Source organism: Oxyura jamaicensis, chromosome 5 (genome assembly GCF_011077185.1).
Source record: "Oxyura jamaicensis isolate SHBP4307 breed ruddy duck chromosome 5, BPBGC_Ojam_1.0, whole genome shotgun sequence".
Lineage (NCBI taxonomy): Eukaryota > Metazoa > Chordata > Aves > Anseriformes > Anatidae > Oxyura > Oxyura jamaicensis.
In genome coordinates, this window is record NC_048897.1 from 43533889 (window position 1) to 43553299 (window position 19411).

The window sequence follows — 19411 nt, forward strand, 5'->3', positions numbered from 1 at the left end:
CAGTTTGTCATAAGGTCAGATGAGCAACACTGCTGGTGAAGGAAGTAGCAGCAGTCACAGTCAAGGAAAAAGAGAGCAGGAAAACCCCTTTATTAGCAGCCACATTAGAGCAACTCTGATACAATGTGAAACCACACTTTGAAAGTGCATTGTTAGAAGGCGATCTAAGAATGTGCTGATCTTCCCCTAGCTGCACATTCCAAAGTCCTTCCTTATTTTGTCTCTAGCAGTTCTCTGTTGAATTGGACCAGCTTCGTTGCTGACCAACAGTTTGCTTACCTGACCATTTCTCTGGTGGGATTAGCTTTCGAGCTGCTCTGACTCACCCTTTGGTTGCATGACTACTGGAACTGATGCAAGGGAGGCAATGGAAACATGTACCTGAAGACAGAGGAGATGTCACCTTTTTTATAAAAATAAAAAAATTTCACCTATTTTATAAAAAAGGTGACATCTCCTCTGATACCAAAACATGACATCTCCTGGGAGATGAGGAGATGTCATTTTTTATTTTATTTTTTTTTTTACAGCCGGAGTGCAGTCTCTGATTAGCTTAAGCCAACTGTGATGAGGATATAATTAAGCTCACAGAAAACTTGCCTCCATAGTGAAAATTTCGGGAGAGCACAGGCTTAAAGCCTCGTGTTACGTCTGCATTTACTCTCTTTTAAACGTCTCATCCCCGGGCAGGGCTAACGAACCCCACCACAAACCCCAACAGCAACCCCTCCAGCCCCAGCCCTCCGCCGCCATCTTGTCCGCCCCTCCGCGCTCCCCGCCCCGCTCCCTGCCGGCCCCGCCCCCTCCCCCTGAGGGCCCTCCCCCGGGCCGGCGGGCGCGGCGCAGGCGCAGCGACGCGGTAAACAGGGGCGGCGGCTCCTCCCCCTTACGCCGTTTGCGTGGCCGCCTCCGCGCAGGGCCGCGCGAGCGCCGGCGGCGGCGGCGGTTGCGCAGTGTGGCCACATCCGGGCGCCGGGGCAGGATGAATGCTCCTTTCCAAGATGGCGGCGGAGGGAGGAGGGAAGGAGATGAACGAGATTAAGACCCAGTTCACCACCCGGGAGGGGCTGTACAAGCTGCTGAGCCACTCGGAGTACAGCCGGCCCAACCGGGTGCCCTTCAACTCTCAGGGCTCCAACCCGGTGCGCGTTTCCTTCGTCAACGTCAACGACCAGAGCGGCAACGGGGACCGGCTCTGCTTCAATGTGGGCCGGGAGCTCTACTTCTACATCTACAAGGGGGTCCGCAAGGTACCGGGCGGCGCCGGGGGAGGCTGACGGGGGGCTCCGGGGGTCCCCGGGGGCTGCGGGGGCTGTGTCGGGGGCGGGGGGCAGCGGGCGCCGCTGCTTCGGGCCCCCGGGGAGCTCCGGGGCCGGCAGCTCCGCGGGTGCTTTACCCGGTGCTGAGGTGGGGCTGTGAGGCTCAGGGTGTGGGGCTGGGGCTGAGGGGGGTTCGTGTTGGCTGTGTGCGGGTGGGGTTGTCATATTCGGTGCCAGCAGCGGTGCGAGTGGGAGTGGGGGGTGTTCGGAGGGGTGTGCCTGCGCGGGGCCTCGCTGCGAATGACATTCGTATAGGAAAGAGGGGGGTTTTCCAATAATAAGGCAGCTCTGGGCCTCCTTCACCTGCTGCTTCAGGGCCGAGTTGGCCGGGAGCTAATGCCCGGCGTGATTATGGTGGTGTCAAATCCCTGCGGTTAGGCCGGTGGGCGGAGGGTGGCTTTGTTGCTTTGGTTGAGGAGCTACGGTGTTCGCCCGAAGTTGAGGCCTTTCCCGTGAGCTTGAAGTGTGGAGTGGTTCGGGGATTGTTCCTAAATGGGAGCAGTGCGATGAGATGAGTTCTAAATGTCAGATAATGAATGCAGGGAAAGATGTTTTTACAAGAAAAAAAAATTGATGCAGCTTGACATAGACTCCTTAACAGTTAGCAGTTGATGCAGGGCTAACAGTGCATGCATTTGGTGTTTAAGGTCACCGTTTGTTCATAAATACCCTTTCTACTTGGTGTTTCTTAAGGTCCTTGATTTTCATGGCATTTAGAGAAGGATTCAGAATTTGTCATGCTGAGTGAATGGTTGTCGCTCAGTGTATGTAAACATAGCCATAACAACTGTTAGGTTTCTGGGTTATGTTTCAAAAAATGTGTGTTTGTTATCTTATATACTCGGAATTCACCTGCTGTAAGGTGAGCACTTTGAAATCTTCCTGCTTTTAGTCCACCATGCAACAGGGGATGAAGGCACAGAGAACTAGAGATGTACCTCAAGCTGCACAGAAAGCTTGTGGGAGAGCAAGGAGAAGTACATGAATCTACGGTCCCTTAAGCTAGTGCCCAAATCTCTGCTCGCTTGTATAAAACATAAGTGGCAACTGGAGAATAAAGTCTACGTCGTTGTCTGTTGACTGCGACTTGACAGATTGAGTATGTCATATATAATTATGTGGAAAAGTGTGTATGGATTTTAGTTTCACACTTTAATGAATTTTCATAATTTAGTTGTTTTAATACTTAGACAACAGTTTCTTTAAGCGTGTGATGAGTGTTTTGTATCAAGCAGTAATTGCTATTTATAATCAATTGCTGTCTCTACAATTTACAAGATACTGTGTCAGTATCTCTGTAAATATGTCATTTAAACTATTACTGTGTCTGGGTTCTGATATCTTAAGTTTGTTTTTTCCATACCAAGTAGCTGTAGAGTTGTCTTGCATGTTACAGAGCAGGCCTTTGTGTAGTTTAGTGTTACGTGTGGTTCTTGCAAGTCTCGTCACACTTAAAAGAAATAAAAGTAAAATCTAAAGCTCTGAACTGCATAGAAAATAGGGGCCTGAATAACTTTTTCAAATCATAAAATGGCTTTGAGATTTAGCATTGCAATATTTTTTTTGTAGATGCTAAAAGCTACTTTTGATGGAACGCAGTAACAGAAAATTTTAGTTTGTCAGGTTGTTGACTGTGAGCTGTGAGATATACTTGTTAGAGCATTACGTATTTTTTCCTTAGAATAATGTAAAACATAGGTTTTGTTCGGAACAGTTTGTTTCAATGAGCTCTTAAAAATGTTAAGAGATAAAACGTTTCATATTTTGTGTGTGTAAAACTTCAATAAATCTAGAGAACCAGCTGAAATAGGTTAAGGAAAGTACTTTAACTGAGAATTGCGAAGATGCACCATCTGAAACTTGTAATACTTGTTTCTTTGGAATTTATTTTGAAACTATTCAATTGTAAGTCGCTTTATGTGCAAAGTCAGCCTAAGAACAGGTTGACAGACTTTCAACCGATTATTGAGTTTGTCAGTATCAAAAGTTAGATTTTTTTTTTTTTTTGTGGCTACCATAAGAGGAGAGAGCTGATGTTACCTAAATCAGTAGTATGTGAATCTGACTTAAACTGGACAAACAACCACTTTGCATGTCTCACCTTGGCAATGGGAGGGCAAGAGGGACTTTATCGGTTGAAGGCCAACCTATTTGTGATCCTCTGCATAATACAAATGCTAATAACTTAGCTGTTATTTCATAATTATCCAAGTACCCCATAAAAATTTCCCTAATGACTTCCAGGCTGTAATCTTCTCTTCATTTTGGTGAAGTCACTAAAATGAGTACAGGTTGAAGTTAGTGAAGCCGTACTCTGTATGTATCAAGTAGCTATGATTTTGTCTTTTTTTTTTTTTTTAAGGTCTGCTTCTCTTCTTGCTATGGAAATGTTTTGCTCTTATTAAAATGGGTGAAAGAACCCCCAGAACTTTATTTTAAGGAGCTGTGTCGATGAGAAACTGCGATAATCTTTGTATTGATAATCCATTGCAGATCAGGGCACATCAAGTAAGAGTCACACTTGAGCCGTGAATGATGCTTAAGAGTAAATAATGCTAATATTGAGTCAAAGGTACCACTTGAAAGGATGCTTCTTGAAATCAATGACGCTAAGCTTTTTTCTTAGTTTCCATTAAATCCTAAGTCATCCTTTGTAAGTCATCTTTTAAAGTAGACAGCTAATGGCTGTGTTCTATTTAGAATATTTAACTGATATAAAGAAAAAAAAAATCACTTTTCAAGATTTTTTTTTAACCTTGTTCTTTTTTTTTCCAAGAAGCTCAGTCAAAAAATTACATCCACAGACCAGGAGAGTGGTGTGGAGACTGGAGTACCAATAAATAATGATAATTTAGTGGAGAGGCAGAGGAGAGTTTTGGGCAGCATTTCAAGCTGTCTTTATATATATAGGGAGAGAGAGCAAAAATGTATTTCCATACAAATTTGTTCTTTGCTCCCTCAAAAAGGAATCTGAGTTCTTATTATTTTATTCTTCTGTGTTACCGTGAAATGTTACCATATTTCCATGTGTTCCATGACAGTGGAGTCATCAGAGAAAGCACATCAGTTATAAGCCAGTGTTGTATTGTTTTTTGTAGTGGAACTTACGCAGCTCTCCTTCCGTTAATAAGGCAACACAGGCTTACCAAAAAATGCTGCTTTTTGATTCGGATTCATTGAAAAAGGAAGCGAACCTATAGGTTAGCGAGGAGAAATTAGACTGTGATTTAATGAGATGTGGTTGCTTTATTTACATAAGCATGTAATTATTTTCAACTGCACTGAGTGTCAGTGGGCTTTCCCTTTTGGTGCTCCTTAACTTTGACATTAGGAATTGATGTGTTCAATGATCTTTTGTTAAATTGAATGGGTGGATGTTCACGAACCGAACTAGTGTAGTGACAGCTGGAAATGATGGCCTAGCAGTGAGGTATCTTCCTGACAGCGTGCTCCTTTCTCCTTGCTAGCCTTAGCAGCACTCAGCCTCAGGTTGAGCTAGTTCAGCTTGCTAAACCAGCAGCTAAATACCTGCTCTTTTTCTGGGTAGATTTTTCTCTTGATTTGGCAAGTTAACTGTCTCTTCCTGGGGTCAGGTATTAGGAGGCACAGTGGCAGCAAAGAAAGGCTGTGGGGAAAAGGAACAAAGCTTTCCCCTTAAGAGGCCTGTGCTATCAGACGGGATCTGTTGCCTTATGAGGTCTCACCTGAACAGAGCCTTTACTTCAGCCTTAAGTCAGATTGGGCACGATCTGTTCTTTAGGGATTATTGTCTTAATCTCGACTGAGAGCTATAGGTGTTACAGGAGACCTTCTTCTGTTACTTGCTGCTTTATGGAGTAAAAGTACAAGGTAAGCGTTAAAAATGATTGATCAAACTCTGATGCATTGATGCTTTGGATGGGTGGCCTTTTTCTGAAGCCCCAGATCAGGAATGAGGGCCATTACTTGAGTCTTGCTTGTAAGACAGTCTTGGAGCACTCTAGCTGGTTTGTGGCAGGCTTTGAGAAATGATTTATTAGTTGATTCATTAGGCTTGGAAAGGAGCGTGCTATCTCATCTTCCTTGCCTTAGGAATGACTGACAAAACGATTGTTGCTGACATTAAATATCAAGTCTGTTTCCCTTCCTACTTGGAAGCTAGTGCATTTTCCTTTAAACTGTGTTTATGATAATTGGTGTATTCTCTGTTTATTGTAAAGGCCTCTGGGCAAGTTAATCTGTAACTAGGACTGCACTACAGTCATATGGAAGTACGCTGCCTTGGCTTTTACCTCCCGTATTGGGGTGTTGTGGAATTTGAATGTGTAGCTCAGTTTATTATGCTAGACTAAGCTTTTTGCATTGTAAGGGAATTCTGACGACCAACTCTGCTAACATCTGGCAGGCTGTGGTTGTTTCTTTTCTTTTTTTGAACTTTTTGCTAAAAGAAGCTTTATCTTCAGTCCTACTTTTTTTTTTTTTTTTTTTTTTTTCTGCAGCTACCTAAAGCAGCAGTCTGTCAATAACTATATGACATTGTAGTGTGTTGTAATGGTATTGTGGTAGAAACGTGTAGGTGATAGGCTTATGTTGGGGGAAGTATGGAGGATGTAATCTTTTGACTGTCTTTTTAACCTTACATTGAGCAATGGGCTTAGAAATAATTACTTGTAAGATGGAGGTAATCGCATATCTCAACCTCTTTTATTAAGAGGTAGCATGTTGGTAATCCCTGGTTATCAGTAACAATACTGATCGTGTGTAGGATTTTTTTCTTTCACAGTTCTCTAAATTACCTTTTTAATGTCTGGCTTGATATTGGAGTCTCTGTCTGGTTGAGAAGTGTTATCGCTGATGATTACTTGCATTCTACAGTCTGGTCATCTAGGATCTTGTCTCAGTGACAGGGTGGTAATGGCTGGCATTTGTCACTGTGCTTAGTGCGCTGCTCTGGGAGGAGCAGCGTGAGACTGCTAGGTTGGAAGCTGGAATCTGCAGAGAACAACAGCCAACTTTCCTGTGGTGGGGAGGTGAGTTTGTAAACTTAGAGATCACTAAGATATGTCAGGCCTCCAAAAAAGATGCATGTTTTAGTAGCGTGTATGAGGTATTAAAATGTTGAGATTCATCAAGTTCCTTGAAGATGCACTTGCTCTGACACAGAATGAAGTATATCTACATCTCTGTGACCAGTTCTTAAACATGAATTCCACAGCCTTCATAATTTTTGGGGGGCTTAGTTTTCATATTTTTTCCCTAGTATCTAACTAAACTTTTCTTTGAGGCAGAAAAAAAAGCTGATTGCTGTTTTCTGCCAGGATCATAGAGAGTAGTTGACTGTTGTCTTTGGCTTTTCCGTATTTGAAAACTTGTTAGTTTGTCCTCTTATTTTTCCAAAGGAAAATAAATCTAGTCCTTTTAATCTTCTCAGGTCATGACTTCTGAGTGTTTGATTGCTCTTCTCTATATTGGCTTCAACTAACTAGCATTTATTTTTATTTGCAGTACTTAAAATAGGTGTAGTACTTCTACTGTGATTTCAATACAGAAAAAGGGAGAACAGTCGCCTGCTGTGTCTGTCTTCTAATATTCTCACTAACATTTTGAACAATGTTGACATTTTTGAATTCTTCTCATAGTGTTGACTCACTTGGATTGTTTCTTATCATATTGCTGCTTTTCACCACGCTTTGATTTATTAATTTATAAATACCACATAGCATTTTTGTTATTCTGTTCTAGTAGCTTCATTAAAGGGTGTTTTTTTGTTTCCAATTCTGTGCCACATAGTGCAAATAATCCTTCCAGTCTTGATGTCATTCACAATTTGATGTGTACTCTCATCCATTTAAAAAAGTATCTTAAATAATATGATACTTAGTTTACTTGTAGGTGTGGCACATGAGACTTACCAGAAGTGTTCCTAATTTCAAGGCGTTGCTGTTGACCTTTTCTTCTGGTCCAGTTATTTTTATTTTTTCAGAAAATTATGTTGGTTTGGTGCCAGCTTTAAGCAAATTTGCCTGGTACGGGATTTTTCCCTTTGTCTAGGTGCTTACAGACATTACTTTGGTGTTTTTCATACCAAAAAAAAGGTTTACTACTGTAACTGTTAAATTCTGCTACAAAGTGTTCTGCATTGAAATATTTATTTATACTGGACTCTAACATCGCTCTTCTAGTCAAACGGAAGACAAACACAGCTGGCTAATGGAACTACCACAGTAAAGACATCAAAACTTTCCTCAAAGGTATCTGATGCCATCCTGTGGCTGGAAAAACACTCCTTTTTTGTGCTACAGGGATTTGCATAGTCCACAACTCTCTCCAGGTGTTCTGGATGTGACACTATTAACCCAATTTGTCCTTCTTCAAAAATGTGTTGTAGGGTTGTTTGTGGTTTTCTTTGATTGTGCTTCTTTTCTCCAGGAAATCCCTTAATTTGCCAAGGAGTTTTTCTTCTCTGTCTTGTAGATAAGAGTTGCTATGTTGCAACTAGATTCACCAGTCCCGTGGAAGGAACGTGGCTGCGTCAGTAATATGTTACCTGTTGATCTGTGCTTGTGGAGGTGTTTGAAAGACTTTAGGAAATTCTTTAAGCATTTAGTTGATGGATATACTTACCAGCCCAAGTTTTATGATACAGATAGATGTTTTCTTCCTTAATTTTAGCTGGGCTGTACTAAGGACTGCCAAGACATGTTACAAACTGTTCCTGTAAAGTTCTCTGAAGGATGGTGTGTTTTTTTTTTTTGTTTTTTTTTTTTTAATCCCTTTCTTTCAATGACACTTCTGAGGAAAATAGCAAAGAGTTAATGTTGGGTTACAGGATTAAAAGGTAGGTTTAAGAGGCTAACTCTGTTTTGAGGCTTATTTAGGACTAGGACTGTCTTGAGTAAAAGGAAATCTAAAGAATAAATAGCTGTTTTACAATGACAATGTTAAGCATTTATTGCACCTGATGAAGCTTGCGAGGTGATTATTCTCTGGGGTTACTTCTGGATGGTAGATAGTGCCCTTAGTCTGTAGCACTTTCACCTTTTCTGGTTTGTGCTTCCAGCCCGTATCACAACTGTGTGTCTTCAGTAAGCTATTGCAGGACATCCTTTGAAGGGTTGCTCTCCAAGGTAATGGTTCATTTATCTCTGGCTGCCTGCTTGGCTGGCATGTTTGAATACTGGTGTGAATACTGGGTCACGCTGGCCAAACCTCTCAATTGGTAGGCAGGATTTTGTAGGCAGTGAGGTAGGGGTTTTTTTGCCACTGTGGGCAGAATTCTTATTTTCTACTAAAATGTAGACGAAGTAAGTTGGAGGAATTTAATTTAGCATGAAGCCATTAATTGTGGTGCTTAATCTTTGCAAGACAACAAAATTTTAGTCATAACGCCTCACAGATGTAAATAATGATCATTTGTACTACAAACAGTTTGGTGACACTAAGAGTTTTGTGAGCCAGCTTTGTCAGAATATTTACAGAAGGGCTGTACTGTGTGCTTAGATTGCAAGGAGTTTGGGTTGTGCTTTGACATCTGACAGTTAATAGTTAAAATATACATTGAAGATGCTTCAAACTCTATTTAAACATTGCCTAGACCTATCTCTGAGAGGGTCGCAGCCAAAATTTTCTTGTTTGACATTGTAAAATCAAATGTAATGCCCTACTTTGAAGCATTAGTGTAGATCTCTGGGAAATATCATAAATATTTCCAAAATACTTTGTTTTGAATGTGTATCCAAAGGCCATGTGCTGTCCAGTTGTCCTGACTATGAGTTGACATACTTGGACAAGTTACTGTTTTGAAAATAGCCAGGGAAGGCCAAAGCTCTTCAACCTAATAATGCCTTTCTTCTCTTAGAAAGCTTAGGGAAACTAAACAGCAACATTAAATGTGCCATACTGTAAGGTGAAACAATATTGTGCTGTTTCCTCCTGAATTTAGTATTTCTTCCTGATTACTTCACCCCACTTGTAAGTCCAAATGTGTACGCAGTCCATCTTCCAGCATCTACATTCTTCCAATTTCTTGCCCCCCCGGAGCTTGAAATAAAGGAGCTGATTTTGCTTGTCTGGGCTTCCACTGAGCAGACTGTCAGTAGGCTGAATGTAGCCCTGTAGTTCGTGTGGGCAGGACCACCAGGCACTACAGTGAAACTCTTTCCAGTGACAGTGTCATAACTTGGAGTTGGATTTTTACTGTTACATTGTTCACTAAAGCTGCTCATAATGGAATGAAAAGCCTCTAAGGGATACCTTCTGCACTTTGATTTTGGTTTTGATTTACCAGCTCAAATCAAGCTCTAATTTCATGAGTTAATCACAGAATTCTCAGGTGGCTAATGGTCAAAAAATACTTTTCTGTTGTTGACTCTGTATGGGATTGAAAAGTGGTCGTACTATTCCTTGTTTAATAGTGCCTGATCTTTGTACACCTGGAGAACGTGAAGTGCGAAGTTAGACTAATGCTAGTCTGAGCAAGAACTTTAGGTTAAGAATGCCCTGGGGTAAGGAGGAAGAACTCTGTGACCACTGGACGTTAGGAGCAAATTTAATTATCCTCAGTCTACTAGGAATGCAAGATGTAATTCTTATTGTCTGTACTGGAAATTTACATGCACTTTGTCAGGGTAACGATACCATGTAAAACTTGCAGAGGACTCCAGTTTATGGTTTTAAATAAACTAAAAGTATAGAAAAGTATATAGCTTTAAAGCTCCCTCTCAATTAAGGGAAGGAGGAGCAGTGACAACGGGAGACTGAGTGGATGTCAATATATATTGAAACTGTGTTCAAATCCACGAGTCTTATGAAATAAACTATTGGAATGGTGCCCTATGGACACTTCAGTCTGCACAGTCACAAGGATAACAATACATCTCAGTAACATAAATGACATTTTTTTTTTTTTAAAAAAAAAAAAAAAAACACCTTTTTACAAACACCTTTTTAATAGGAGAGTGGGCCAGAAACCTTTAAGAGCTAGCTGTGTACACTTAGGGTGTCAAGAAAGTCCACCTTTAAAGAGTAATTGATGAGGTCAAGAATAGTTGAACAATTAGCCAATACCACTTTCAAAGTTTGATACCATGTGTAGTGCAGAATACAGCATTTCTTACCTTTGTTTTAGTCTATCTTGCATGTGTCAGCATTTCTCAGTTCCAATTATTAATCTGTTGTTTATAAATAACCAGAGACCTTTAAATTAAAAAGAGTGCCTGCTTGGTGTGATTGTTTTAATCCAGGGGGATGTGTTTTTTTTTTTTTCCAAATAAGCCTTTCAGAAATATAGAGTGCTCTCAAGGAAACTGGTTATATTCACATCAGTTTAATACATGGGTATAGCTTGCCTTTCTCACCTTCAGCAGTGCTTCAGCAGTTCCCTTGGACAGAATAACTTGTCGTGTACAAGTAGCAAACACCTGCAAAATTTTAAGATGCTGTTCTTCTAGACAAAGTTTCTGACCTTCTAACAGTTGGTGAGACAACTCTACTGAGAATTAACTGTGCCAGTGTAGTTTTGTTTTAGCAAAATGCAGTCTCTGAACTGGGATTAAAAAGCATGGGTGGATACATGTTAGCACTTTTGAATCAGAGAGATGGGGCAAATAACTATTCCGAGCAACTCAAACAGAAGTGCAGATGAAGCTGCCTGAAGATTTAGTGATGCTTGAGATGATGCAGACTTCTCCTCTCAGAGCAGCACAGTGCTTGTTGTCAAATTGCTGCAGCAGTCTTGAGGCAACTTGTTTAGCTGCTCTAATGCTGCACTGAAGCAGCATGTATAGGTTAACCCCTTTTGCAAAAAAAGTACTTCGTCAGCATTGCTCTGCTTGGTGTTCATACTATGTTTTGCTAGTCCTAAACTGATACAGGCTTTACTTGCACATAGAAGAACAAGACGGGATGCTGATAAGGTCAGTGGTCAAAGTCATGTCTTACGATGCTGGAAAACACTTCTGTCATGCATTGTCTGGAGTCATTTGGGACCCCCTTCTTCATTTGTCTCATATCTGATTAGGAGGTGGTGGCTGTGGCACTTCCACTGCAAGCTGATGTAGAGGGAAAACTTAATTTGGACAGTCTGGGGAGATCAGTGCTGGTTAAAGGTATGAGGTATGATTATTTTTGAAAGGAGAAATCCCTGCTTTCAAAGCATGTGTAATATTTGTATGCCATATCAGTGGGAGCGGTAATTTAATAGCTGGGCTGTGTTCTGTTTGTACCCTAAGTGTGCTCAGCTCCCTGCTCTAACACAGACTTCTGTTACCACCTCTGGCAAAAGGATTGAGAGGTGGGTACTTGGCAGCACACCCGTGTGCAGGAAGGTCAGTGACAATAGGTACTCTGATCACTCCCTCCCACGAAAATCAGCCTGAAGAAAGAGACAATGTTGGATGACTGTGGTAAATGAAACACTTCCAGACCTTTAAATGGTCTTTTCAAATCGATTAATAGGCAAAGCAACTCTTCTTTTCACTTAATATCTGTGCCAGTGAAGTTGTCAGCACTTAGTGTTACTTAAAGTATCTATAATACTTCGCTTACTTCAAAATAAAGCTTTGGGGAAAACTTGTGCCAAAGTGGGGAGCTTGCTGCCTTTTGCTCTAAAGCTCCCAAAATAGGGTTCTGGTTTGCAGACCAGCTTATAACCTAGACCTTGTACATCTGGGATAGTGGAAAATCTGAGTTCATCGCAGTGTATGTGTTAGGGATTTGGCCCTTGCAGTGTTTTGTAGCCTGTCTCTTGCTCTTGTTCAGTAACACTTTTTGCTGAGTTGGGCTGGGTTGTTATAAAATGCCTTCAGCCCCAGAAGGAAGACACGTTACTGTAAATTAACTTCAGGACAAGAGCTAAGGCAGATGTGTTCTTTCATCTGTCTGTTACTAAACATGACCACAAGAAGTATAAACCAATGGGTCTCGCTGTGGTATTGAAGCACAGATTATATATTTGGTAGATAACTTATTCATATAACTTCTGTAGAAGTCTTCTGAGGCTCTTAGAATAACAGCTAGCTACATCTTATTTTTAGTACCAAAGTAACTAGGCTTTGTTCTAGTAATGTTTTGTTAATACGCTGCAACACGAGGGAGTTGCTGGCTTAATAAAACTACCGTATCAAAAATGTCTGGCATTCCTGTAGGGCTTGCAAAATCCAACAGTAGCCAGAAAAAGGCACAATTCTGACTTGCTGGACAGATGTTTCTGTGTTGTATTTGATTCTTATTGAGATTTGTAATGAAAAAATATAAATTGATTAACAATTAACTGCTACGGTGACATAAGTTTCTATAGCAACAGTGCAATGCAGGCTACAATTATTCAGACTGCTCTTCTGTAACAGATAATTTTTTCTTTCAAGCAGTGAATTTACACTGTTGGACTAAAACACTGGTTTGTTATAGCAACGGATAATCCTCAGCTCTTTTGCTGCTGCTTTTTTTTCTTTTCCTAATCCTGAAAAAATAACTTTTTCTCTTACATGCTGAAAAGGGGGTGGGGGAAACATTAAAAGATAAATACTGGGGTGGCAAGCCAGTGGAAACTCTACTTAATACTGCTTGCCTGCAGGTTGTTTAGTGTAACAGAACTGTAATGTATGTGTTGTAGAGCAGTATGAATTTATATTTCTCTGTTGACAAGTCTACTTAAAGCTGAACTTGCTTTAATTTGATTAAAAACGAATCATATAGTAGCTGGTAGATTTCAAGTAAATTGGTTAATAAAGCTTAGTCCTAATGAACTTAACAGTTGATATTGATTCCTGGAATCAGGCAGGTTCTTGCTGTGTTTATCTGTGTATATTTGAGGTCTCAGTGTATTTTGCTTTTTTTTATACTTGTGAATGCACCTAAAGAAAACAGTGTTCAACTTCAGGCTTCACTGGTGCATTTGGAAAAGATAAGGCAACTGCATTTTTCGCCATAAAACACATCTGTAACACTCAACAGGTGGCTTTGCTGTCTTTTGGTCTTTTTGAAGGTGGAAGAAATAAAATTTGAGCAGCTTCAGTCTTGAAGCTGCAACAGCCTTAGTCATTTAACAGGGAATTTAATTTTGTGTCATGTATTTTAAGGATACTTTGGACGTCTGATCGCGTGAAGGAAACAACAGAAGCAATGTCAATAGACAGTCAACCTCAAACGAGTATTCATAGATGTTCGTGTATTGTTAAAGTGCCTTTTTCTGATAGCAAAAGAACATGATACAAGTATTTTAGAGAAGAAAAAGAATTAAAGTTCACAGCTAGAGTGCAAGTGGTGGCTTTGAAAGGCTTCTGGGCTAGCCCACTAGTCTGACAGGTCAGGTAGCTTTGTGTGGGCATGGGGAGGAGACACCAAGGGAAGAGATGACACTGTCAAGTCCTGGGGTGTTTCTAGTTTGATCCATGGTTTGTGGAGCCATCTAAAAGCATTCTGCCTGCTCCAATTTAAATGAGTGTCACCTTTAGCAGTTATAATTCTCTACCAGTCTTACTTAGAGATGAGCCAATTTAAACTATTTCCAAGTGAAAGTAACCTTCTAAGCATTTAGTAAGTTTCCCAACTGACCCAGTGAATTGAATGAGAACAGTTGTCTCTGAATGTGTGCTTTTAATCCAAATATTAAAATATTTACATGCCTCTTGATTTTAGTTTTTCTTATATCTAGTATGTCTCTTACCTTTGTTCAGTTCATGTGAATTGTACCTCATTCTGCATTAAAACAGGTGAGAAAGGACAGATTATAAGTGTAGGCAACGGTGTGACTAGACTAGGATTAGGAGGAAATAAAAGGATTCACTGGAGGATAAGGAACAAGAAAGATCAGAAAGATAACTTATCTTTTTAATTTCAGAGCTATGAATCTGTTATAACCTCTTTGATTGTAACTGTTGAGAAAGGAATTATGGATAACTAAACATACGTCTTAAAAGAACCTTGAAGAACTTAATTATAAAGGAGTCAAGGAAAGATGCAATTGTTACAGTACACTTTAATTCTCTCAATTCCTCAAAAGTGAAGAGACTAAAAAATGTGCTTCAGTGCCAAGCTTTACAGAAGGTGGTGGATTCTTTACACAGTATGTGACAGTCCGTAAGGAATATTATAGCGTGAACTTCATTCAGTGCCTGCAAATGCTCAGTGTGGTCTCTACTACTATGAAACTAGTTGCTTCTTAATTCAGCGTATTCTTAACAGTGAAAACTTATGCGAAGGCCCCTTTGACTTGAATAACAGAAAGGCATTTTCTTAAGGCTTATCCTTGATTATATTTAGGTAGAAGAAAAACATGCAAGAACACTATGCAGAGGGGAAAAAAGTGTTATGAGCAAATGAAAAAGGATTAAAGGGATTTGTTTGTAGCGGTGTCTGTATTTGTCCGCAATGGTACAATGCTGAGAAGAATCCTCAGCTGCTTACAGTTACTTTCAGCTTTTGAAATTCTGAGGTGGTAGAGTTCTACACTAGATTTTTTTTAAGTAAAATGTTGTTTCCCTGCAGTCCAGGCTGAAAGAAAGTGTTAAAGTGTAACATGTATTATATAAGAAAGCTTCCTTGAAGTTCAGGTGCTCTGCCTTCCCAGTGTAATACACTGGTAGTAAGAGAGAACTGAAGCCATCATTATTTAGTCTTAAAATTTGCTGTCTGCCTATTGAAATCTCATCTGTGCTGCTATCTCAAGTGGTTTAAATTTCATTAATAACTTTGTTCAAGCATCCCTTCAATCTATGTCCTTAACTGAACTGGCGTTTCTAGTTTTGTATACTGTATGTTTTAACTGAAGGAGTTCTAGAACCTAAACTCATCTCTCTTGATCTCTTACTGATCGCAGGGACTGTAACAGTAGTTGAGAAGAGAATTTCAAGCTGAGGTACTCTAGTAGCCTATGGGCAAAAAAGTAAGAACAAGTACAAGATGGCAAAATTCTCATAAGTTGGGAGGGGTCACTGTTCGTAGAATATTTTATAAGGTTAAACATGCTGATACCAGAACTGTAACTGAGGTGAAACTTCATTGGAAAAAAGATGTATTTAGGGAATTTTTGCTTCAGCCTGAGAACTTTGAAAAGATGTAAACATTATGGCATGGTTATCAAGCTGAGTTAGCTTGTGCTACAGCTGTTGAGGACAGGAGGAAACAGATGCAATTTGAAGATCCCTCAAATGAGGTTTACCGATAGAAATAGGGAAATGTCTTTGGTGCAGTCATACTAGATAGTGAAGAGATGTCTTTAATATTGTATGAAATTGTGGTTGCTTCTGTTGACGAAGGTAAATTTCAACTGCTGCTATTAGGAGAAGATAGCGTCTAATGTAAAACTGGGAAAAAAAGGAGTATGATTTTAATTAGCCTGGCAAAGCAATCACTATTTCTTAAAGTTGTAAAAGGAAGGGGAGAGAATAAATAATGCAAAACCTTCCCTAGGTGTCTGAGAGACACTGCCAGATCTCCCACAAATCCCAGCCACACAAAATAACTATGAATTCAGAAGGATTCTGCTCTTTGACCAGCCCTGCTGTAAGCTGTTGCTAATAGTTGAACGACTGCATAATGAAAATACTGTTGTGTCATAGGTTACAGGCTCCATGGGAAGTACAGAATAGCTTTTAAGAAGAAGCAGAGCGTTTCATCCAGAAACTTCTGTGAGCCCAGACAGATAAAAAAGAGTGAAGAACACACATTCATAGTGATACAAATCCAACTATCTGTGGTACCCAGGGAGACTACCTTACTGGCTTTTAGATCCAGAAAAGGAAATGAAATTCAAGATACTGAGAAGCTGGAGACGCTAAAGCCCAATGAAAGAATGGACTTACAGCTGACTTTACAGATATTGTGGGAAGAGCATGCTATGTTTTGTGGTAACGGTACCTCAAGTAGTTTTGTAAGCAAGCTTTAGGGGGCGGTTGTTTTGTTTTGTTTTTGATTTTTCTGGAGATAGTTTGCTAACTTTAAACCTGTATTTATACAGCAGGTGTTGGAGTTCAGAACCATATAATGTTATCTTTCAGATGAGCAGAGTAAAGGGTGAGATTTTCCTGAATATTAACATTATGTAGTAGTGGCTCCATTGATCTCTTATAAAAAAGAGGTGACCAACCAACCCTTACTTGTTTTTCTGGGGGGTGGTGAGGCTTAAACAAGCAGTAAACTTTTTTGTTTTGAGACTTGCTAATCTGTTCTTTACTTTATATAAATGCTAGTGTACTAAAGCATTTGATGCATTTTCTGGGAATCAGGAATGATTCCATGTGCTTACACAGATGTTTTTGTGTTTGTGACCCTGTAATTGAGCTGAATGTTTGAAGAAAGATCTTTCTTCAAAATGGAAACTGAGAGAAGCTAGTAACTGTTTGGCTTGGCCCTGTTAATGTTAATCATAGGACTTCAAGTAAGTTAGTCTGTTACCTTGCTCCTCTCGCATCAGAGCAGCAGGACTGTTTTCTCCCAGGTCACAAGCTTTAGCATATGGAAGCTATCTTACTAAAGTGCACTCTTGGAACAAATTTCCCTTTACCGTGAGTGTAAAATCTTGATTCACAGTAGAGAAAACACTGTCAAATAGAGCCTGTTCTACTGTAGCTCCTTAAATATACCTTGTCCCTTGTGTTTGGGTTTATGCTGTGTACTTGGTAGCTATTTATGCACATCTTTGGCAATGAAGTTTCCCCACTATCCTGCCTTCTTAAATAACAACAAAAAAAATCCTTCAAGGTTTGTAACACTGAAGGTGATTTCTCCAGTATGAGAACTTCTCACTGTGCTCACTGGAGTACATTAGGATGTTAATGTATCTTGATTAACATGCAACACTAAACAGTTAAGCGGAATTTTAAGTAGACGCTCAGCCTGCTTGGTTACCATGGCAAACACAGTAGGAAATTCATGCCAAAGTTTGGAAACTAAGATACGCAGAAGAAAACTTGTAAACTGAAATAGTCACTTTGGAGAATAAATGCAGTTGTTCGTAACTTCAGATCCCTTTTCCAAAGAATAATAATTTAAAATTTGTTTTATCAAGCAAACCTTAATTTCCAGTACTGAGTTTTACACAAAGCAGGCAATATTCTCGAGCAGGGAAGAGTGTCGTTCTTTGTTCACTTGTCCTCTAACTGTAAGGGCATTGAGTGAATAGAATAGCCTCTTGGAGCCAGATAAATTACTGGAGTACAGTAATCAACCTTTATGTATTTTCAGTGTGCCGTGTCATGTCTAACAGATGGGATTGGGATAGTTGTTAGAACATATGTGTGTTTTTTTGTGTGTAAAAGTTCTAGAATTACTTAATTCACTTTCCCACAGTTTGTCTTCAGGCTTGCTAACCATAACTGAGATCTGTAAATTGGTGTTTTAATTGGGACAGTTTTCTGTTTGCCGGCTTCCGTGTTTAATCAACTGGCTGTGTACAAACACAGTACTTTGTATCGTCAGTTATGTCAGCATATTGTGGTGAAATCTGATATTTTTGCATATAGCTTGCTGTAAACTTTCCACAGGTATAGCAGCACGTAAATCATACACTTCAGAATGTAAATTAGTATGTGCATTTACATGAATCTTGACCAAAATCTCTTCCCCCAAAGGGGAAGCTGTGTTACACAGAAAAATCATCCTGTGGCTTGAGAGAGATGCTACTTCATAAAACAAAACAAAAGCAATGACCCCCCCCACACATATATATTCCTAAAGTTTGAGGCTAGAGTCACAGCTTGGCATCGAGACTGTACACTCTAACGTGTGACTTAGCCTCGTCACTGCATACATTGCATAAATGGGATTGGTGACTGTCAGATTTTTAGAGGTTAAGAGAAAGAAAGTTAAGATATTACTGAGAAATTATGATTAGTTTGCCTTTGCTTTTATAGCACAGGGTATTTTAGGAAGAAAGGCTTGATGTTGTAGTGTCTAGGAAGTGGTGTTAGTGGAACCTGAAATGTTAGTGGTGATGGAACAGTTTAGTTTTAAGCTGAAATGGTGTTTGGGAGTTCTGAGTTTTAGAATAAAGAGGCTGATCTGCAGACTGGTTACAAATAGGAATTGTTGTATTGAATTACAGGTTAGTTTGTGCCTTTTTGCTGACCTTTTCAAAGGGATTTAAGGATCGCTTCATAATTAACACAAAAGTATTCTTTCCAGATGAAAACATCTGGAAGATCATAGGAGGGGTTAGTTCAAAGGAAAGTAAGAACTTGGAGGCCTCTGGAAGGGATGGACTGTTGCCATTGATTAGGCACAGTAAATAAAACTTTAACTGAAGGGGGGGGAAAGGGTGGTGGTGGTGGTGGAGAAAAGCAGCAGAAATTGCAGGTGGACTGATTTATGTAACTGTCAAAGCAGGAGGCAGTTGTAAGAAACTTGGGAGATGTAATTATGCTAGGTGAGGGAGCAGGAGTGCTTGTTCCCACTAATCTTTTGGTGGTACACTGAGGGGGAAAAAAACTTGAGTCAATTTGGTACCACTATGCAAAAAGGAAGGGGGGTTGCTGGGGATGATTCAGCCTTAACTGGTCAATACTTGAAACCTAATTTTTCTTTGTTGTAAAAAATGGCATGGAGGGGAGCTTTAGAAATAACAATTGAGTAAATCATATTCCATTGTATTAGTTGGTAGATCTAAGTGTAAGTGCTTGGACATGTCTGAAATAGAATTAGAACCAAGATTTGGAGAAGTGCTGAAAATTAAAACTTCTATGGAAATACTGAAACGGATGGGACTGTTTATTTTAATAAGCAATATAAGTGCTGTATGTGTAAGAAATATTAGATATTGTCTCTTCCCAGTAACAAGAAGCTATTCAATGAAATCTGAGGAGAGCAAAATTCAGAACTGATACTGTTTTATATATTTAACTTGATTGGAATGTGTTGCTTCAGTCATCTAAGCAAATAACGAGCAGAAAGTAGGTGTTAAAACCTGGCAGTATTCGTCATTCTATGCAGTAGCTAATACAAACAAATCCTGTAGTGTTATTAAACTCCCATGTTTGCAATTTAAATGGCTCTCTAGAAGGAATCTAGGATGGAAGATGATAAAGGAATGCAGCACGTTTATTGAATTCACTTCTGGGACGTGTTTCTGCCCGGTGTCAGAGAAATGGGGATTGTGGTCCAGTTCTGCAGTCCATGAT

General features: G+C 39.9%; 1 protein-coding gene across 6 annotated transcripts in view; it reads left to right on the forward strand.

The window, feature by feature from the left end:
* Positions 1–885: 885 nt before the first annotated feature.
* Positions 886–19411, forward strand: part of WDR20 (WD repeat domain 20) — a 45002-nt gene continuing 26476 nt past the window's right edge. For 3 of the 6 annotated variants that reach the window (XR_004751253.1, XM_035327516.1, XM_035327517.1), the window contains exon 1: positions 897–1250. Coding sequence is in view for 4 of the 6 variants with exons in the window: in XM_035327516.1 (XP_035183407.1) it covers positions 987–1250 (264 nt within the window). In the remaining 2 variants the exon portion in view is untranslated. Of the gene's footprint in view, positions 1251–19411 lie in introns of all 6 variants that reach the window. The other 3 variants (XM_035327519.1, XM_035327518.1, XR_004751252.1) reach the window with 3 other exon arrangements.